This window comes from Pongo pygmaeus, chromosome 6, assembly GCF_028885625.2.
Source record: "Pongo pygmaeus isolate AG05252 chromosome 6, NHGRI_mPonPyg2-v2.0_pri, whole genome shotgun sequence".
Lineage (NCBI taxonomy): Eukaryota > Metazoa > Chordata > Mammalia > Primates > Hominidae > Pongo > Pongo pygmaeus.
Window position 1 is genome coordinate 47,846,103 of NC_072379.2, and position 22,591 is coordinate 47,868,693.

General features: G+C 40.2%; 1 protein-coding gene across 2 annotated transcripts in view; it reads left to right on the top strand.

Annotated features, from left to right (window-relative positions):
* Positions 1–284: 284 nt before the first annotated feature.
* Positions 285–22,591, top strand: part of AMPH (amphiphysin) — a 250,218-nt gene continuing 227,911 nt past the window's right edge. For both annotated transcript variants that reach the window (XM_054496470.2, XM_054496471.2), the window contains exon 1: positions 285–532. In XM_054496470.2, coding sequence (XP_054352445.1) covers positions 464–532 — 69 coding nt within the window. In that variant the 5' untranslated portion in view covers positions 285–463. The remainder of the gene's footprint in view (positions 533–22,591) is intronic.

Sequence of the window (22,591 nt, forward strand, 5' to 3'; positions counted from 1 at the left end):
CTTTTTTTGTCTCCTCTGTTTCTTTTTTTGCTGGAAAGAATCAGGTCCCCTCACTCTCCCTCAACACAACTGCGTTAAAAGAACCCCCGAGCTGCCTCTAGGCCCAGGGACTTCTGCTTGGCTTGGTTCTCTTTCTCCTCTCGACACTCTTCCATCATCGAGGACACAATCTGGCTTCTGGCTTTTCCCTCTCTTTTTCTTGGCCTCTTTCTCTTTCTTCCCCCACCCCTTCTCCCCATGTCACAGCCAGTCCCGACGCATCCCGCCCCCGCTCTGTCGCTTTAAGCTGGTCCCGCCGCCGCGCCCCGCCCTCACCCCTCGGCGCTCCGCGCCTCCCTGCCGCTTCTCCCGCTCCTCCCCTGCTCGGCCCTCTCCTCCTCCTCCCGCTCCTCCTCCCGCTCCTCCGCGCCGCCGCCAGCCCCGCTGCGCTCTCTGCTCTTCGCAGCTCCCCGGACCCGCAGCCATGGCCGACATCAAGACGGGCATCTTCGCCAAGAACGTCCAGAAGCGACTCAACCGCGCGCAGGAAAAGGTCAGCGGCGGGCGGCTGGGGCTGGGGCCGGGGACGCCAGGTGGGGGCTTGGCCAGAGGGCACCGGCTGCAGCGGTGCGGGGCCCGAGCCTCGGGGTGCGGCGCGCTGCTGAGCGGGGCCGGGGCCGGGGCCGGGGACGCTGGGACGCCCTGCCCTCCGCTGGGTGACTGCAGCGAGGCGCGACCGGGGCGCCGCGGGGAGCGGTTCGGGAGGACGGAGAGCGCCAGGGACCCGCAGACCCTGGCCCCGGAGGCGCGGGATATGTCCAGCCCCGGAGCCCGCCCCGGGGTTGCCGCTCTCCTGGCCCCAAGCCAGGCAACAGAAGTAGCAGGTGCGGCAGCTCGCCCGCTGCGCCCGGAGCAGAGCGCATCTCCCTGCGCCCGCATCTCCCCGGGCCGGCTCCCAGCGCGCCCGGAGGCAGCTCGCGGGGACGCGGCCCGCAGATCGGGGCGGGAGATTGCGGCAGCCGTTCTTCTTGCGGGGGATTTTGTGGCTACTTAAGTGCAGTAGACACGAACGATTTAACAGAGAAGCCACCAAAAATCTCCCAGGACCAATAGGGTAGGATCGTGATCACACAGTGCTGTCTGGTGAGTTCTGGAGTTCAAAACAGAGATCTAGATACACACACTTTTATTTTTGGTCTATATGTTTGTGTCCCTTTTGACGCCAGTGTCCTTCTTTAGAAGGTCAAAAATAAATATGACCTGAACCTAATAGTTCCTTTCTGCATATTTCTGCACAAAGAAGGACCTTTTATTGCGTTTTTAAAAATCCAGATTGCACAAATTGGGTTCTCTGTTGTTTTGCAAGTCCCTCAGTAAATTGCCCACAATAATTTATTTTTTTTCCCCAGAGATGTGCAGGAATGAAACCCAGGTTGGTAGCAAGCACAGCCCCAAGCAGGTGGAGGGGAGTTGTACCAGGCACCAGGCTTGCCTGGCTTCCCTGGTGACTGCTGTATATGACGGCCCTAAGGTCTTCATTTGTGTTCTGAGCAAAGGACATTTCATTTATATTGCAGCTTGAGCATTGTACTTGAAAATCAACACTGGCTAATGAGCCCCATGATTGGTATCACTTGAACTGTGTTCTCTTTCACGTGGCAGTATTTTCCGTTCCCAGGATATGGGGTGTTTAGCGTTTTCCTGTTTTATTGGAAGTCAGATTTGCCATGTTGCTCAGGATGGCAATGAATTTCCCTCTTCAGACCCAATCTCAGGCTGCCTCCCAGTTCCGGCTGACCCTGAGTTGCTGAGCAGAGGGGGCACTGATCCCTTTTGTCCCCAGGCCCAGAGGCTTGGTGGCTGCCTCTAGTCCCTCCCTCCACACATGCACACTCTCCATGCAGTAAGAGGATTGTATTTCTTTTAATATCCACCCAAGCTCATCCTGAACTAAAGGGATCCTCCTCCTGCCTCTCCCTCTGCAGCTGAATTAGCAAGGCTGCCTGCTCCCTTCCAGGCCCGGGTTACTTGTGCAGAAAGTAGCCAGGGATCTGCTGGCTGGGGATCTGGGCCAGGTTTTGTCATCCTTTTTCCACACTTCATTTTACCCACTTGTAGGTACTCCTCCTCCTGCCTTCCAAGTAATTACTTGACTCTTCGGTCTGAGGCTTTTCACTGAATCCACTTTCCATCTGTGAAGGAATTTAGTGATATGCTCTGCCTTTTCACATATTAAATTATTTCTTAATCTAGGTCACCAGCTGTTAATATGCTCAAAATAAATGAAAAGAAAACCTAATCTCTCTTACGGAGCATTCAAGTTCTATGAATTGTCAAAACTCACTTTTTCACGATCAAGGTCAAGTGTACTTTATGACTGCAGTTGTGGATGGTGGTCAGTCTTCTATGGGAGTGGGGGTAAGAGACCCTCTTGGGGGCTTCAAGCATCCTATTTTCTTCCCTGGGGAAAGGTGCTGATGAAAAGTGCCTGCTGCACCTAGTATAGAGGTTCAAACACTAAGAGGCTGAGAGTATAGGTTCTGCCCCAGGGTGAGTTCTGCCCCCCTTTCTGAGTCTGTGTAGCATCAGGATATGCTTGGCACAAAGAGAAAAGGGCATGTGGGCATCCAGGTAAAGCAGCCCAGCCCAAATGGAGGCAGCTGGAGAAAGGAAAGTGCAGTATGTTACTGTCAGAGGCTCCATTAGACATATCCCCGCGTGATTCTCTTTTTCTACACCTTTGGCCTCTTCCTCTTCTCCAGAGAAGACTCTTCATCTCAATAACTATAGACCATATATGTCCTTGAGACCCTTTGCTTCTTGTTTTTACAACCAAATTTTCTTAAAAGAGAGTCCACTCCCTTGACTTTCTTATCATCTGTGCTTCACCTAAAAGCTTGCATATGTTTAGGCTCCAACTGCATGTCTGAAATCACTTTTAGAGGTGACATGGCTTTTTAGGAATTTTTAATACGTTTTTTTCTTACTGAAAGTCAGTGAAGATTCATTGGAGAAAGGCTGAAATGTATTAGTCAGCAGAAAAAACCACAAGGCTGAAATGTACATATAAGCAGAAAAAAACTCCAGCAAATTACGAAGCACATAATTCTACTACTCAGAAATTTTACTACCATTTGATATGTATCTGAGTAGATCTTTTTCCATGTGTGTGTGTATTTATACAACCAAAACAGGCTCATTGCTGTATAGTTGAAGACTTGTTTATTTCACTTCATAATTATGAACGTCCTTCTATACATGTACATGTTTTCCATCAATATTTTACATTATTGGACACTATTGGAATGTATGGATTATACTGAATGCCTTATCTTTTGAATATTCATTTTTCCAGTGTTTCTATGTAGAAATACAAGTCAATGAGCAAATTTGTAGGGAGAATGTTTGCACACATCTTTAATTATCTCCTTAGATAAATTCCTGGAAGAAGACTTATTGCGTCCAAGGTTTGCCTATTTTTGTTAGAGCTAGATTGCCTTCCAGAAAGGTGTACCAATTTACATTCTCATCAGCAGTCCATGAGACACTTGCCAACTCTGGATAATAAAATTTAGAACAATATTTAGCTATGTCATTGGATAAAATTTGTTCATGATTAATTTCATTTGTTTGATTTTTAAAAAGCAAACTTTTTTGCATTCATGTTTTTATTCTTGAATTGTGCATTTATATTTTTACCCATTTTCTGTAGCATTTCCGTCTTGTTATTAGTAAGGGCAAAAACTTTATCAAGCCTAAGGGTTACAACCATTCTTTCTTCCTTTTCTATTTACTTTTAAATTGTTTAGTGATTTCTACTGATAAAATGTTTCTGTTGATGTTTTATGTATAACTGCTTACATCTATTGGTTGGTTTTGTCTGGTTTCTCTTTTGCATGGTTGAATTAGTCAGGATCCTGCTACGTGCAGGTGTCAGAAAGCTCAACCCAAACTGGCTTAAGGAAAAAAGGAATTTAATTGCTAATAATAATAATATCTAACAATTTATATATGGTTCTTGTACATATAAATTTAGATTAGCTTTTAATGAATAAAAGCTATATATTCACATAAGATATATGAATATCTTACCTATATTAGCCTATATACATATTCTTATACATATGTATATATAAAAGTATATGCAGACCATATCTTTCCTTTAGCTTTTTTTTTTTTTGAGACAGAGTCTCGCTCTTTCGCCCAGGCTGGAGTGCAGTGGCGCGATCTCGGCTCACTGTAAGCTCCACCTCCTGGGTTCATGCCATTCTCCTGCCTCAGCCTGCCCAGTAGCTGGGACTACAGGTGCCCACCACCACGCTTGGCTAATTTTTTATATTTTTAGTAGAGATGGGGTTTCACCGTGTTAGCCAGGATGGTCTCAATCTTCCGAGTAGCTGGGACTACAGGTGCCTGCCACCACGCCTGGCTAATTTTTTTTTTTTTTTTTTTTTTTTGGTATTTTTAGTAGAGACAGGATTTCGCCATGTTTGCCAGGATGGTCTCAATCTCCTGACCTCGTGATCTGCCCGCCTCAGCCTCCCAAAGTGCTGGGATTATAGGCATGAGCCACTGCGCCCGGCCTGCTTCAGTATTTTTACAGAACTCTTTGGTATAACTCTCAATGGCTCAAACTGGGCCTTGTGCCTATCTCTGGAAGAAAAAAACATCTCTGAGAGCAAGGGCCAAGACCACGGGTTGGACTGGTTGAATTGGGCCTGAGTCACGAGCCAGTGCGAAAGCCAGGAATGAAGATTCCCCTGAACGATATGGACTCTTAGTGGAGGAGGTAGGGAACTTAGAGTACAGAATGGGGAGTGGACACTGGGTGGCAAAATAAATGATATTTACAGAGGCGTCCCTAAAAGACCTTTTCCATCCCAGGTTTATATAAATAATCACATATTTAATATTTGTTTAACATTTTTATGTGTGCAGTTAAAAATGTATTAGTAAAAAGCTTATCATGAAAAACTGCATATCCTTCGCCTACTTTTTGATGGGGTTGTTTTTTTCTTGTAAATTTGTTTAAGTTCCTTGTAGATTCTGGATAATTAGCCCTTTGTCAGATAGATAGATAGCAAAAATTTTCTCCCACTCTGATGATAGTTTCTTTTGCTGTGCAGAAGCTCTTTAGTTTAATTATATCCCATTTGTCAATTCTGGCTTTTGTTGCAATTGCTTTTGGTATTTTAGTCATAGAGTCTTTGCCCATGCCTATGTCCTGAGTGGTATTGCCTAGGTTTTCTTCTAGGGTTTTTATGGTTTTAGGTTTTACATTTAAGTCTTTGATCCATCTTGAGTTAATTTTTGTATAAGGTGTAAGGAAGGGGTCCAGTTTCTGTTTTCTGCATATGGCTAGCCAGTTTTCCCAGCACCATTTAGTAAACAGGGACTCCTTTCCCCACTGCTTATTTTTGCCAGATTTGTCAAAGATCAGATGGCTGTAGATGTGTGGTGTTATTTCTGAGGTCTCTGTTATGTTCCATTGGTCTGTATATCTGTTTTGGTACAAGTACCATGTTGTTTTGGTTACTGTAGCCTTGTAGTATAGTTTGAAGTGGGGCTTAAAACCTAGATGATGGGTTCATAGGTGCAGCAAACCACTGTTGCACATGTATACCTATGTGGCAAACCTGCACATTCTGCACATGTATCCCAGAACTTAAGGTAAAATAATAAAAAAAAGAAAAATAACAGTCCCCTGTTCCCCTCTCCTCAACCTACAATCTTGTTAGAGGCAATAGTGCTAACCATGAGATTTCTCAAAAATATGCTTAGACAGCTATTTCTTGATCTATCTTTTAATGTATGGTGAAGATATGTAAATTTAACTTTTTTATTTCTCCTCTAGTTCTTCCCTTAATTATACACTGAAACAAAAATTGTTATTGCAAAAGATTACATTTTAAAGATTGAAGTCCAATTTTTATTGAATAAAGTGCAGAAATCTTAAGTGTTCAGCTTCATGAGTTTCTATGTGTATGGATATCTGCATAGCTACCACCCAGATAAGTAACAGAATGTTTCTTCCATCCCAGTTACCTACCATTTCTTTTGCCTTTCTTGTTCTTTGTCTTTTTATGTTCATACCTTTTAAATTACTTTACTCTCTTTTCCCTTATGAGCACCTTTACATGTACTTATTGGTAATTTTGATATCTTCTTTTGTGAAGTTTCATTAAAGTCTCTTGCCAGTATTTTATTTGGGTTGCTTGTCTTTTTTCTGTTGCTGTTTAGTTTTTTGTGTATTCAGGATATGAGTTCTTTATCAGGTGGACATCTTATATTTTCTTCCAGACAGTGCCTTGCTTTTTTACTTTCTTAGTGGTACCCTTTGATGAGTGGCAGTTTAAAGTTTTCATGAAGTCTTATGTGAAGGTTAAGTTTTTCATGCAGCTTTTTGTTTTTCCTGGAGTTAATAATTGCCTTGCCTTTAAAAATTTGCTTATTTTTTAAATGAACTTTAAAAAGTTGTTTCTTCTTGCTTCATCAGATATGTAAAATGTTTATCAATATTATTGTTCGAGGTTCAATATATCAAATAATGTAATTGCTCATTTTCTCATCCTGGAGATATCCTTTTTGGATGCCTCTGCCCTTTTGTGGTAATCTGGGCTGATTTTTCTGTAGACCTGTTGCATACATGTCATCCTGGGTCTTCTTTTGCCAGTGTTGGGATTGAGAAATGGACCTAAAATCTCAAGTATCCTGTATTCCTGGGCTTTCAGACAGTCCCCTGTTGTCAGTGTTGTGCTTCATTCTTACCTTCTATGGTGTATGGTGTGTGGTAGGACCAGGTCCTAACCCTGAGTGTGTTTGTGTGTGTAACTGTGCGGTGAGAATTGGTTGCTTTTTCATTGGTTGTTCCTGTACAGGCACACTTTTATTTTTCTTGTAGTTTCCTCTGTTCTGCTGATTTGTTTCCATTCTTTCATCTTTTTTAGCATCTGTAAAATGTATGGAACTCTCGTATTCACTAATGCTGGCTTTCCTGTTCTTGTCCTTGTATGTTCATAATTTTTTATTCCTTTACTGTCGCTTTAGTTGGGCTTTGGAATGAGATGGAAATAAGCACATGTAGTCAGCCTGCCATGTTTAATCAGATGCCTTTTTATTTAAATACTTGATCTCTCTGGGATTTATTTTTTTATTATGTTTATTTATTTATTTTTTTGCCCATCTTCTTCTATTTGTGAAATCCAGTGGCATTTATTTGGTCTTAACTCTCTTTGACCTCTATGCAATATTTAAATCAGTGAAGCACTGCCTTTAAACATTTTTTTTTTTTTTTTTTGCCATGACTGTAGTGAGCAGGATACTCGGGAGGCTGAGGCAGAAGAATCGGTTGAACCCGGAGGGCAGAGGATGCAGTGAGCCGAGATTGTGCCACTGCACTGCAGCCTGGGCGACAGAGCGAACTCCATCTCAAAAATAATAATAATAATAATAAGGGAGTTAGACTATTTAAATTCTAAGGACCTGCCCAGTTTGATATTCTTTGTGTCATTTTCTCTGTCCCAAGTGATTATTATATAATTGTCTTAGGTGCAATTTTTTTTTCATGCATTACATCTTCCAAACTAAATTGTAGGTACTTGAGGACAAGGACCAAATATCTTGCGAATTGTATGTACTCAGTGACGATGTACTGATTTGCCTTTCCATGTCCTTGCTTGTTAACTTCCCACTCCTGCAAACACATTGTCTTAAAGAATCCTTCCACGATTCTTTCTGTGACTTTTGTGAAATTATCATAAGGGTTTCATCGTCATTTGCTTTGTCATTTTGTGAAACTAGTACAGCAAATGTAATTACCCTTATGGATTCTATACATGGTGGGAATGCTATAAATATTAGGCTGAATCATGTGGAATTGTCATATTTGTGAGTCAAACAGTCAAATATTGGCAGAGTCACATGCTTCAACGCAATGTTGATTGAGTGATATGGTAAGAAAACAATGTTGTCTCCTTCCATCTGTCTGGTTGTGTGACATTTGGATTCTTTTTCAATTGTCGCTTTGCCGATGCCTGCATTTTTTGTTCTCAAGGAGAAACATTGTGGATGGTGTGCGTGTATAAAAAGAATGGGAAAAGGAAGATCCTCCTCTGTCAAGGAGATTTGTACTGTGAGGCCCAGGGCCCATCTGTAGAAGAGTAGTTTATATGGCCACGTTTACTTCTGAGGACACTTCAGAGACCAAATCTCTGAGACATATCAGGGTTTCTCTTTTTTCAGATCATCTGAAATCTCTTTTGTTGCCTGCGTCTATGTTTTACAAAGCTTATGCCTTCCTTTCCACTAGGGTTATTTTCTCTGGCTGTATTAGAAACTTCAAAAATTAAAAATAATAATTATGGGACATTCTTAACAGAGTAAAGTTTCCTTCTTCTGCCTTTTTTATTAACGCAAACATATATATACTAATGTATCCTTCTTTCTCTAGGAATGAGTACAACAGAAAATAAGAACTGTAGGAACTCAGATTTTAACATTAATAAAAGTTACCATTCTCCTTTAACACAAGCATATTTGGTTACATTTGAAAACTAGCTTTTTAAATAGACCAAACAACTTGTCATAGCTGAAATATTTGTATAAACAATATGGCCCCCTTTACTTGGTGTATGAAATTAGATCACATTTCTTTAAATATTCAAATTAAATGATTTCTCCTTCCTACCCAATTATTATGAAAATCTCTTACTCCTCCCTGGGGTCCCTGTCTCTTGTGATAATTTCAGGAACCCATGGTGAGTTTCCCTTCTTTAAATGACTCAATGGTTTTTACTACAGCCTTGTGAGAAAGGGTCCCTAATGTGAGTCCAGCATTCGGATACCGTTCTTATCCCTGGATGAGCACTGCAGGGAACAAGAGCACAGTACGGTGCCCTCACCAGTGGGTCTTAGAGTGGAGGCAGGAGCTGGAAGCCTCTCTCTCCTGAGTTAGACTTAGCTTCAGTATGTCTGAGCTCCACATATGTGAGCTCTTTACAAATGAATATCCATGAACATTATACAAACCATTCCCAAATTATCCAAGCCATTCTCAAATTTACTTGTGCATATACACATACAAATGCCCCCTCCCCCAAGATTTGCTCATAGTGCCAGTGTTCCAAAGTTAGGAAAGATTCAATATCCTCACACATTGTGCCTAGAATTATCTATTTCATTCCACTCTACTCTTGACTTTTGAGAAAATTATCTTTGGGACATAAAATATTGATTCTAAGCCCACAATTTGAAAAACACTACCCTAGAGGACCTCTGGTATCCATTCCTGTAAGCTGACTATCTTTTAGGCCATTGCAGTTCATCTAAGGGTGTGTGTGTGTGTGTGTGTGTGTGTGTGTGTGTGTGTGTATTCATACATACAAATATATAGTTACATATGTTATATATGTACATATATATGACTAAATTTCAAACAGGAAATATTGTGAAGTACCTTAGGAGAAAATAAGTAGAGAAGGGAAAGAATCTTTTTTAAAATGATGCATTTTTCTGATATTTTAAAGTATGGAAATTTCCACCTTACTGTCCAAACACAATTTTAAAAGACTTTCTAGCCATTTACACTAGGGGCCACCTGCATAGAACTGAGAAAATAAGTGGCCCAGTGGGCTCCTGTAAAAGGGACAAAAGATGTAAAGATTCCTTGTGTTGCAGATATGATTTTTCCTACATTTCAGTAAATGGCTAACGTTTACATAATGGAGATGCTGTCACCACAGAGTTTAAGGAATTTACCTGTGAAAGAATATAGTAAGACCATCTATACAGCATCATGCAAAATTGAAGTGATAATAATCACGATTTCCTGAGACTGCATCTATGGGCCACCTTTCCACATGGAAATGCTGAAACATCATTCTTATTGATTTGAAATCTAGATTTAAGTATACTATTTGGCGGTAGATGAACACAAATTGACCAAATCTCTTCTGAGGAATGATGTCGTATAAAGCAATGGATAAGATCTTAGTTTTGAAATATTTGCTATGTGATAATCCTATATCGATTTTGATCACCCTGAACCTACTTAGAACAGATGTACAAAATCGAGAAAACCACCATTTTGGTCATTTACATCTTACTCTCATGCCGTTATTTAGTTGAAAGCTGACTTCATAAATGGGAAGAGGTTGAATATATAATAATTTAACAAATTAATAAATATATATGTGATTTTTCCCTATCTTTATGTGCCTATAATGATTTAATAAAATATGCATAGACCCATGCATAAATGCACTTTTATCAAGGCACCTAAAAGTTTTTGAGTAAAGGATGTTAAATTTATATGCTTTATTAGTTATCTATTCTATTGTCAAGTCAATCTGGTAGAATTCATTTATTTCGAGCCATTTATTGAGAATGTAATATGTGGAAGGCACTTGCTAGAGACTCATAATATAGCAGTTGACAGAGCTGTCCTGGTTGAGCATACAGAGCAGCAGGAGTTGATAGTGAGATAAACTTTTGCACACACTACTAAGTACGTAGTTATTAGTTAAAAATAGTAATTTTAACTTACGTATGGTAAAAATACAGTTTAGTATGTAACTAGGGAACTAATCTAGAGTCAGAGGATTTGAACACAGTTACTTAAAGAAGGTAGATTTCAAGCTAAGATCCTAAGAATGAATTGTAGCCATCAGACAAGAGGAGTAAGGGTGTGCTGATTACAGGAGTCAGGAAGCATTCTATACCTCTGACACTTTGTCCTTACTCCTTGAGCATAAATAAGAACTGTAGAATAGAGAATTGACTGCAGACATTGGCCTTATAAATGGTCTCTTCTAGCATTTGGATATTTAACTAGGCAAAGTGGACCCTAATTGGGATGGTCCTGCAGTGGTAGCGATCCCTCATTTGTGTGATCAGATTTTTACCCTTACCTGTTGAAGAGTCCTTCTGGGGCATAGTTGCCCCCTTGACACAGAGCCAGGACACTGGTTCAGAGCTGACTTGCCCTCTGAACTATCTGTCATCCAAACTCCTTTTTTACAACAGCAGTAAACTCCAACCCAGTATGCTTTCATGGATGTGTTGAGAGAAGGGTCTCTTATTTTAAACCATCAGAAATCCAAAAAAAAAGAAAGCCCTTATCAAATTCTTGTCACCCATCTATAAAGATGCTTTTGTCTTTAAAAGTCTTAATTGCATTTGGATGCCTAACATTTAATCAACATTTAATCAATTGCACCTGTGTGTGTGTGTGTGTATGTATGTATATATATAGCATAGATGCATAGATGGTCCAAACCTTGGGAGGATCTCCCAACTTATGACAGCAGTGCCTAGGATGTTGAAGAACAGTGTAATACCTTTCCTGTAATTACTCTGTAATTCCTCAATATATGAGACATCTGTGTAAGACATTCTGCTTCTTTAACACACACACACACACACACACACACATATATATATATATCTCCAATGAATTGGTATATAATGTACACGGGGAGTGGGGCAGAGAGGGAAGGAGGGAAGGAGAGAGACAGTGAACAAGAGAGAGAGAAATATAATTAAGGCTGGCAACTTGACTTAATTATGGGCATTGACTTGATTATTTTGCAGGCAGTGGTCTTGGACTTAGGAATAATCAGCTTCAGGTGATTTGCAGCTTGGAAGGAATCCTAAATTAGGGAAGAGAATCTTTCATAGCAGACAATCTTTTCCTCTATCTGATAATGGTTACAAACCTTTAAATAGCGTAGATGGTCCAAACCTTGGGAGGATCTCCCAACTTATGGCAGCACTCCTAGGATGTTGAAGAACAGTGTAATACCTTTCTCTGTAATTCTTTAATATATGAGACATCTGTGTAAGACATCCTGCCTCTTTAACCTACATATTTTTATAACACAATATCTTCTCTGAGAGTCTCTAGGAAAATGGTATCCAGACTTCTGTTTCCATCCCTTTACAAAATGCTTGTGACCATGGGGACCACTGGCATTCCTAAACTATAGGTTGAGACCTAAGTCCTTGTAGGGCTCTCCTGGGGACCTATATTGGCTCATAGTTGTTCATGTTAAGCATAGACAATGAATACATTGTAGTTGGAGAAAATATTTTATGTGACTTTAATCTTTTAAAATTTATTGAGGCTCGTTTTATAGTCTAGCATATGGCCTATCCTGGAGAATCTTCCATGTACGCTTGAGAATAACTGTTTTTTGCTGTTGTTGGGTAGAGTGTTCTATAGATGTGTGTTAGGATGAGTTGGTTTGTTTTCTTGTTGATCTTCTATCTAGATGTTCTACCCATTATTGAAACTAAGGTATTGGAGTCTTCAGCTATTATTGTTGAATTGTCTATTTCTTTCTTCAGCTCTGTCGGTTTATCCTTCATGTATTTTAGTGCCCTTTTATTAGGTGCATAGTTATATTTGTTACATCTACTTCATAGATTGACCTTTTTGTCACTATTAAATGTCCTTCTTTGTCTCTAGTAGTAACTTTTGTCTTAAAGTCTATTTTTATCTGATACTGTTATAGCCATTCCAGTTTTCTTTTGGTTACTATAGTATTTGCATGATGTATCTTTTTTTTTTTTTTATTTAAGAGACAGGGTCTTGCTCTATCACTCAGGCTGGAGTATGGGCATGATCATAACTCACTGCAGCCTCGAATTCCTGGACTCAAGCAATCCTCCTGCCTCAGCCTCCTGAGTAGCTGGGACTACAGGCACTTGCCACCATGCCTGGCAGCATGAGATATCTTTTTCATCCTTGTACTTTCAACTTATTTGTGTCTTTGAATCTAAATGTTGTCTCTCATAGACAGTATTTTGTTAGTTTTTTTGATCAATTTTACCAATCTCTGCCTTTTAATTGGAGTATTAAATCTATTTACATTTTACATAATTAACTGAAAACCCAGGATTTATGTTTGTCATGTATATCTTATTTCTCTTTGTTGCTTTATTTTTCATGCCTGCCTTTTGGTGTTAAACAGATATTTTCTGGTATGGTCTTTTAATTCCCTTGTTGTTTCTTTTACAAATAGTTTTTGAGTTATTTTCTTAGTGGTTGCCCTGGGATTACAGTTAACATCTACATTTGTCACAATAGAGGTCAGATTAATACTAACTCAATTTCAATAGTATATAACATTTTTCTCCTGTGTAGCTCCATTTTCTCTCTTTTGTTCTATTGTGATTGTCAAACACCTTACATGTTTATATATTTTATGTTCATCAGCAAGATTTATAATAATTGCTTTATGCAACTCTTTTTTTTTGAGACGGAGTCTCGCTCTGTCACCCAGGCTAGAGTGCAGTGGCACGATCTCGGCTCACTGCAAGCTCTGCCTCCCGGTTTCATGCCATTCTCCTGCCTCAGCCTCCCGAGTAGCTGGGACTAGAGGTGCATGCCACCACGCATGGCTAATTTTTTGTTTTTTTTTTTAGTAGAGATGGGGTTTCACCATGTTAGCCAGGATGGTCTTGATCTCCTGACCTCATGATCCGCCCGTCTCCGCCTCCCAAAGTGCTGGGATTATAGGAGTGAGCCACCGCGCCCGGCCTATGCAAATCTTTTAAATCAGATAGAATAATAATGAGTTATAAGCAATAATGCATTTATACTGTCTTTTGCATTAACCTATGTTGTTACTGCATATTTCAAAAATATATTTTTCTTATGAAATGGACTCTGTTTAATAAACAATTATTAGCTCATTTGCTCATTAAAAAATAAAGCAAGATCATAGTATGAGATGTCTGGTGTTACTAGCACATTTATTAAGCATAACTCCAGCTAAACATAAAGTAATATAAGGAACTAATTAGTTTTTAGCCATAGTATAAATAAAGTTACACTTCCTGTCTGCTAACTGGTTTGGATTATTGAGGAAATGTTTCATACTCCCCTTAGTAGTTCAACAATTCCAGTTTTTTTTTTCCATTCCATAGTTAGGAGCTACTAAGTATTGCTTATGATACCTCAAGATATATGCAACATCTTATACCTTTTTTCTGGGTGCCTGTAACTTTTATCAGATTTTCAAAAAGATCTATGACTTAAAAAGCATAAACACCACCAATGAGTCTAAAGTATTAAGGGACTCTTGGCTTAAATATTTCTGCAAAACTTGAAGAGCAGGAAGGAGAATTAAGTCATCAGTGGATGACAGAGCTGCTGGCACCCGGGCACCCAGCATGGTTTATTCTTGGTTTGGTTATGGTCCTTGCCCTTGAAGACTCAGATTTTCTAGGTCCCTCAGGATTTGGCCCAAGTATTATGATAGTTTCAACATAAATACGTGGTGCATGCCTTCTGCCACTCCAGGTTCCTTGTCACACATCTCTAAAATAATTATTTTGATCTGTTATTTAAGGGATAATAAAATTTCTTAAGGTAATTCAGTTTTTGAGTCACCACAGCCTATGACTTTTTCTAGTTGTCCATTTCACGGCATCTAAAGATCTTTGTGTAGAGGTGGCCCAGGTAAATGAGAGGAACCCTCTATCAGAGGTGACCAGGGGAAGTCTACATTTATTTCCAACATACATTAGATGACACCCTGTAGAGTTTGGGTGTAGAGCAGCCCCCTTGGGGTAACACATTCCTCACACACCTTGCTTCCTTAAATTGAAGTAGAAAAGACTGTGCACGTGTATTGTTTTGAAGCTTTTATAATGAGGTATGAAATACATGTAGTAAGTAGCAAAAATCTTAGCCGTACAGCTTCATACATTTTTATATATGTAAAAATTTTATGTAAAATATTTCTAAATCAAAATCTATATCTACATCTACATTATCTGTATTTATATCTACATCTATCTGTATCTATATCTTATCTATATCTATCCTGTGTTACTGCTACTCAGATGAAGTCACAGGGCAATTCCAGAATCCATTAGCTCCTCCATGCCTCTTCCCAGCTAATACCTCCTCTCCTCTGCTCACTTCCTACTATCAGGTAGCCACTATTCTGATTCTAACCCCATAGATTAATTTCAGTTGTTCTTGAACCTTGTATAAATGGAATCATATAGTATGTACTCTTATGAATTTTACTTCTTTTGCTCATCGTGTATTGAGATCCATCCATATTGCCATTTGTAGGAGCAGTTCCTTCTTTTTTTATTGATAAATTATATTATAGTGTACAATATCCCACAATTTATTGACCCATTCGTCACCTGTTAGGCATTTCGTCTGTTTCCAGTATTAGGCTATGGTGAATAAGGCAGCTGAACACATCTTATACATGTCTATTGGTAGAAAAAAAACATTTATTTATCTTGGGTTAATACCTGAGAGTGGAATGAATGATTCATTAGGGTAGGCCCTCTTTAGCTTTTAGAGATGGTACCAAACAGTTTTCCAAAGTTGCATCAAATTTTTAGTCCTGTCCACAGTTGTGAGAATTTAGAAAGCCTATATTTTCATGTTCTAAGTTTGATTTCACTAACTGAGTTGAATTTTTTTCACTCCTGTATCCCCATGGGACTCATATTTGTTTAGTGATAATTGATTTTATCTTTATATATTTCACACATAATCGTAGGGACATTTCTCTCATGAACTGTCCACATTTTGTGTTTGAATCAGGTGGGGGAGTGGTCACCATTTTAAACTCAGACTACGACTTGCTTGTGCAGAGGAGATGTACACATCGTGTCTGTGTAGATGATTGGGGGAAGGATTGTGATACAGCTAGTCTCGTGGTGTCAGAGGTTCTTTGGTGTGCTATATTCTGCCTCCTGTCCTCTGGGAGCAGTGTCCTATGCTCACATGAATGGTGTTCCCTGCATGTATATGTGGTTCATTAACTCATGATCTCCATCTTTGGCTCTAGCGGAGGCCAGTGGCATGGCATGCACCCACTGGCTCAGGCTAACCTTCATTGCTCTGCCATCTGGCTGCACTGACATTGGGCTCTGATCCCCAGCTCTTGTTACAAAACCACGTGGCCACTGCTACAGTAGCTAACCTGCTGTGTCTTCACTACATGAGTATTAAGGGCAGCTGGGGTAATCTCAACTTCAGGTCTCCTTAGCCTGGCTACACTGTGCAGCTACAGGGTGTAACTGTGCCCTAGGCTGGTGAGAGGGGCAGCCCAAGAAGTGATCTTTCCAGAGTGTTCAGTGGGGCATAAGGACTGTAGCTCCCCTCTGACCCTGACATTATCCTCACTTCTCAGGGAGGAGAGGAGAAAATTGGGGTATATTTTCTTCCACTTTTGTTTCTCTTTTCTGCAGAGGGGAAGGCTTTCTTCTTCCTTCTGTTATATCCTCCTGCGGCAGAGCTTGCCAGGCACCATGGATGAAGGGGGCACCTTCATTCCACTTTGGGAAAGAGGGCTCTGTGAGCTGGGGCTTCCAGGTTTTATCTCCCTTTTTTAGCCTTAATGAAGGGTAATGGAAAATTTGCACTCAAGGTATCTTAATTCTTGTGCCAAGTCCAGTTAGAATAAAGAATTGGGTGTTTCCCCTGTTAGGCTCTGTGATGAGCAGTCCCATATATTAACTCATTTCACCCTCCTAGTGACCCTATGAAGTAGGTGCTATTATTATCCCTGTTTTACAGATGAACAGACTGAAGCACAGAGATGAATGGTTAGGCAATTTGCTTGAGACTACTTAGCTAGTTAAATATGGAATTGATCTTGGAAGTCTCATTTGACTTTGCAGTGCAATGTTCTTTTCATCAGTTCTGGTGAAGTTATTCTGCAATATTGAGTTGAGAGAATGTCAGGTGTCATGTAGTGTAGGGGAGAAATTCCAAGTGGTCTGGCACCTGAAAAAGTTTTATGCCTTTACATTTCATTCATTGCTTTATGTGTCATTATATTTATATCACTGGAACCTTCCAGTTACCTTCTTTTTAACTTTGGAGAGGGTTTTCTTTAATATACTGGACTTTCCTAAAGTGGGGCAAACTGATGTGATAATCAGCTCTTTTTGGTTGCACAGTAGTTGTATCCCAGCAACTTAAACTGCTTTAATAAATATGAAGCTTAAGGTCTTGTGAGATCTGGGAAAGAGGCACTTCTACCTCGGGGCCTTAGTGCCTCAAAAGATGGTTTGGAAAAATCATAAAGAATGCCTGAGTATCTGAGTTAATTTCATTTCTTACAAGATGAACATCTTACAAAACCTTTACAGCTCATCCTAAGTTGAACACCAGAAATAAAGATGTGCCTCCAAATATGACCTTACGGACTGAGAAAGATGAGAGCAAAGCCTGGATGCATGTGCTCTACCAATTGGCAAAGGGCCGATTTCTCCAAAGGGCAGATGTTTCCCAGGCCATTAGAGAACCCATGCATGTTCTATATCTGCTTCTTAGCAACTTCCATATGCCAAGAATTCTGATTTCCACTTAATTTAAGCTTACTTCAATAGCTCAGTTTTCATCTTTCCAGGTGCTTTTCCAGAGCTTTCCAGTTCAGCCAATTTTACATGATCCATCATGAAAACTGCAGGATTGTATGCCAATTGCAATTCTTTTCCTTACTATATGTCAGAGATTGCAGGTTGCCCCCAGTATCAATTCCTCCCTTTTCATTTAGTAATAAAATTCCAACTTTTGCTGGGATATAACTACCCATATATGATAAATGATAGCATTTCACAGCATCATTTGTGGCTAGATGTGTCATGTGGCTAAGCTCTCATCAGTGGGAGATGTGCAGAAGGTGCATAGAAAACTTCTAGGTCTTGATCCTAAGGGGAGAGGTTTGTGTTCCACTGCTGCCTTTCCCTTTCCCAGTCTTTGGATGTGGATGCCATGGTGGGAGGTGGGGCTGTGACCTTTAGACTATGGGGTGGACTCCTGCCATGTCACGTGTTGAGTACAGCAGGAATATGAGCATGGAGGAGCGTGGGGTCCTCTGTACTATGGAACTGCTGTGGCATCCTGGGTACCTTACACTAGCATGGTTGCATGACGAAGCAGGAGACTTCTATATCTACAGAAGCTGCTATTTTTTTTTTTTTTTGGCTTTTATTCCTGCAGCTAGACCTCTGTCCTAAGGTTTACTTTGAACCGTTTGAAATTGCCGTTTTTTTGTCAATCAAAATTTGTCAAATATCAGCAATCTCATACAGTTCAACTTAAGAATATACTTTCATTTGTAAAAATTGAATTTTGCACCGACCGTCTGAGGCTGCATACTGTGGAAGTGGAGAGCATTTTATGAAAGGGTCAGAGATGGTTCAGGCACGGTGGAGAAATACTCTCAGCTCAGAACAGGGGATAATGAGCAGGTGCTTGATTGCTTAGAAATTATCCCGATTATCTGTTAAAAAGATTGATCTCTTTAGTTAAGACCTCCTTGGAAGCATTGTCAGGTACTTTTAGTCTAATTAGTTGGAAGGCAGCCACCTCAATACAGAGCTTTACAATTTGGCCCCTGGGCAGTATTTCTACTTGAATTGTGAGGTGAAAGTTCTACCTGTATTGGGTCCTATGCCATGGTAGGTGAGATGATGCTATAAGGGGACTATTTGGAGTTGGCCAAGACGTTTTAGAAAGGGTGACTTAATATAAGCTGTAGTGCTAGAATTACAGAAAGATTTTGGTACGATTTATTTGGAAGCAGTTCAGAATGATGGGAAGAGCTTTGGAATGAGTCAATTATGGATTCAAATCCCGACCTTCTCACTTCTCAGCTGTGTGATCTTGGGCAAGTCTCTCTGAACCAATGTTTCGACTTTAGCAAAATGCAGAAAATGATGCTATTTTTTTTAGGTTGCAGTTAGAGTCAGAGCTAATATTTTAAGTATTGGCACAGTATGTAGTATTTCCATAGAATGTAAATGGTAGCTATTTTTATTTTCTTTGGATTTCAATGTCTTTCTCAAGGTGGCAAATTAGGGCTATATTTATATGCTTTTAACCTTCCTTTAGAATAGATGGCATAAAAGAGGATCTAAATGTATAATGCACAGATCTATTTGAACCACATGGGGAAGCACCTTGTTTAAACTTTGAACACCTAGTATATAACACATATTTCCTTTGGTCACACCCAAGTGTTCTAAAAGAGGTGTCCCAGAACTGCAGATAGAGACAGACCATTTGACATCATCTACTGGCTCTCAGGTACTCTCATCTTCAACCATGGGGAAACAGACCCATTGGACCTTTTGAAAAACCCTGATGCCCCTTCCTGCAGAGAACCATCTTTAGGTAAGACCAAGATAGAAAGACATTTTCTCTTTCACTCTTCTTTTATATGGATAATCTCTCCTCATCAATGCTTCTGAGGCCCTTTGAGAAAACTGTTCAGGCTGTAGGAAAGGACTATATTATGTGGGTAAGATGTAAAAGACACCAGCCTTGCCCTCTATTTAAGCTCCAAAGCCCCCTGTGAAACTCCAGTGGCATTTTCACAGTGATATTTGTAAAAAGACAAAAACAGGCCGGGTGTGGTGATTCATGCCTGTAATCCCAGCACCTTGGGAGGCTGAGGCGGGCGGATCACCTGAGGTCAGGAGTTCAAGACCAGCCTGACCAACATGGAAAAACCCCGTCTCTACTAAAAATACAGAATTAGCCAGACGTAGTGGCACATGCCTGTAATCCCAGCTACTCGGGAGGCTGAGGCAGGAGAATCACTTGAACCCGGGAGGCGGAGGTTGCAGTGAGCAGAGATTGTGCCATTGCACTCCAGCCTGGGCAACAAGAGCAAAACTCTGTCTCAAAAAAAAAAAAAAAAAAAAAGAGAAAACAAAAACAAAAATCAGTCTTAGCAGGGTTTATTGAACTTAGACTGTTAGAGCTGGAACAGAGGTGTGTCCTCAGACCTGGGTCGTTTACTTAGCCCACTTATTAAGCCGTGTAGACAGACACTGTTTGAGTATTAACACCCAAAGATTCATCTCTTTTCCTGTGATTTAGCTATCTTGTCAGTAAAATCAAGGTTTTAATAATTAGCTCCTATTACTAACATTTATGGTATAGGGAATTAATGAAACCTTCTGAGTCCCATGCACCGGAAACATATTTGAGACACCTGCAGGCAAATGAGCTAATGTAAGCAGGAAAAGTTAGGTGTGAGGACCTGTGGCCAGTGGGTAGAACTCAACTCTTGGTTTAACTTCTGCTGGGCTGCTGCAAATAACAGGTGTGGAATTATTGTTCCAGCCAGGGTACAGAAGTCAAAATGGTATTTCCTACTGTGGCTGTGCCTTCCGCAATGGAGACTGAAGGTTTAGCCATTAAGGCTGTATGCAGGGGTGAATCAGATATTCACAATCTTGGAGAACAAATATGATCTCACTGTCCAGATAAGAGATGTTTACCTCCTGTAAAAAAATAATTATTGTGGTAAGAACACTTAACATGAGATTTGCCTTCTTAACAAATTCTTAAGTGTACAGTACAGTATTGTTAACTATAGGGTACAGTGTTGTACAGCAGATCTCTGGAACTTATTCATCTTGCTAAGCTGAAACTTTATGCTCATTAATTAGCAACTCTCCATTTCCCCGCTGCATCTCCTGGCAGCCATCATTCTACTCTTTGATTCTATGAATTTGGCTGTTTTAGATATGTCACATGAATGGAATCATGCTGTATTTGTCTTTCTGTGATGAGATTCTTTCGCTTAGCTTAATTTCAAGTTTAATCCATGTTCTTGCATATTGCTGAATTTTCTTAAAGGCGGAATCACATTCCATTTTACGTATGTATCATTTTCCTTTATCCATTTATCTACTGGTGGACATCTGGTTTGTTTGCACCTCTTGTCTATTGTGAGTAATGCCGCAGTGAATATGGGAATGCTAATAGCTTTTCAAGATTCTGTTTTCAGTTCTTTTGGATAAATACCCAGAGTGGGATTGCTGGATCATTAAACTTGATATTTGATCTAATGTCTGGGTACCATTCACTTCTCTGTTTTTCTTCCTTTCTATTCTCTCATTCTGCTGCTCTGTCCTTATACTCCTTAACTCTTGTCTCTATGAGCTCATAAGTTGAAATTAAATGATTTTTTTGTTTGCTATGTTACTAAATGTTTTACATTCCTTTTTATTTATTTATAGGGCAAATCAAGACGAATAGACCCATGTTTAAAATGTATCTCTTCCAATTACTTGTTATTTGGCAATGGAGTCTCCCTAAATTTCACTTTCCTCATTTGTAACATTTGTAAAACACTTAACTTAAAGAATAACTGAAAGATTAGTAGATAGTGCAAGTGAAAGTCTAGCATAGTGCCTGGGATATAGTAAGTTCTCAAAACATGGTAGGTTCTATTTTTTAAATAATCCAAGTCTAGTGTTTTATACTTTTATTAGAATAAAATGTCAACAAAATTGGCTTTTTATTTGTATGTGCCCCTCTGTGTATTTGTGTTTTCTGTAACTCCCTGAGTTTCTTTTCTTTCTTTCTTTCTTTTTTTTTTTTTGAGACGGAGCTTAGCTTTTGTTGCCTGGGCTGGAGTGCAATGGTGCGATTTTGGCTCACTGCAACCTCTGCCTCCTAGGTTCAAGCAATTCTCCTGCCTCAGCCTCCCGAGTAGCTGGGATTACAGGCATGCGCCACCACACCCAGCTAGTTTTGTATTTTTAGTAGAGACGGGGTTTCTCCACATTGGTCAGGCTGGTCTCGAACTCCCGACCTCAGGTGAGGTTTACAGGTGGGATTTACAGGTGGGATCCCTCAGGTGGGATTACAGGCGTGAGCCACTGCACCCAGCTGAGTTTCTTTTATATTATGAGCTTTCCCCGTTTTACTGGTTTTTGAACAGAGTAAGTTTTTGAAAATGCTTATGGATGAATTTTGAAAATGCTTATGGATGAATTAATGGTTATTGAGTGCTGTCTGTATGATCTGTAACTAAATTTCCATTTTTAGAAATAGATACAATTGTGAACGTAATATGTATTCATTGACACAAGCACCTGCAATCTATCACCCAGGGGTAACCACTCTTTAAATGTATATATACACCTTATACAGTATGGCCCCAATTTTGTTAAAAAAAAAAAAAAAGATAAATTTTACAAATTGAGATCATACAGAAGATAGCCTTAGATCCAGCTCTTTCTGCTTAGTACCTCTTGGTTTGGTCCACTTGGAGAATCTGGTTTTTAATGGGTGTAATAAGGATGGACCATTGTTTGGACCCAATTCTTCACTGACTGCCCTTGTGGAATTCCTGGGGTGTCCTCAGGCTCTCTGCAGTGTGCCAGCAGTTTCTGACGAAATGCCTAAAGTGCTTCAGCCAGTGGTCACTGTGGCTGAGTTTGGGCAGGAGGATTTCTAGGTATAATCAAGCATGGCGGGGAGGCTTAGCAGATGCCTTTCAGCGTGACTTTGAGGGCCTTTATTGGCACCCAAGTTAAACAGAAATAAAAGGAAACCTCCATCGAAGGAAAGAGCCTGTGTTTCTCCAAAACCACCTCTGCTCCTGCCCTCCTCTGTGCTGTGTGCATATTCCTGCTTGTGCTGATTTTGATACTATTAGCTAGCTCTGAAAATAGTTCCTATTTATCTGAGTCGAGCCTGAACGCAGAGAACTGATTTCAGCAACTGGCCCCTCCCTCTGCCTTGTGATCTGATGATCACCCTCTTCTCACAGTCATCTCACCTTTCCAGCAAATGGGATTGGGGCCAAGAGCCCACTGGGCT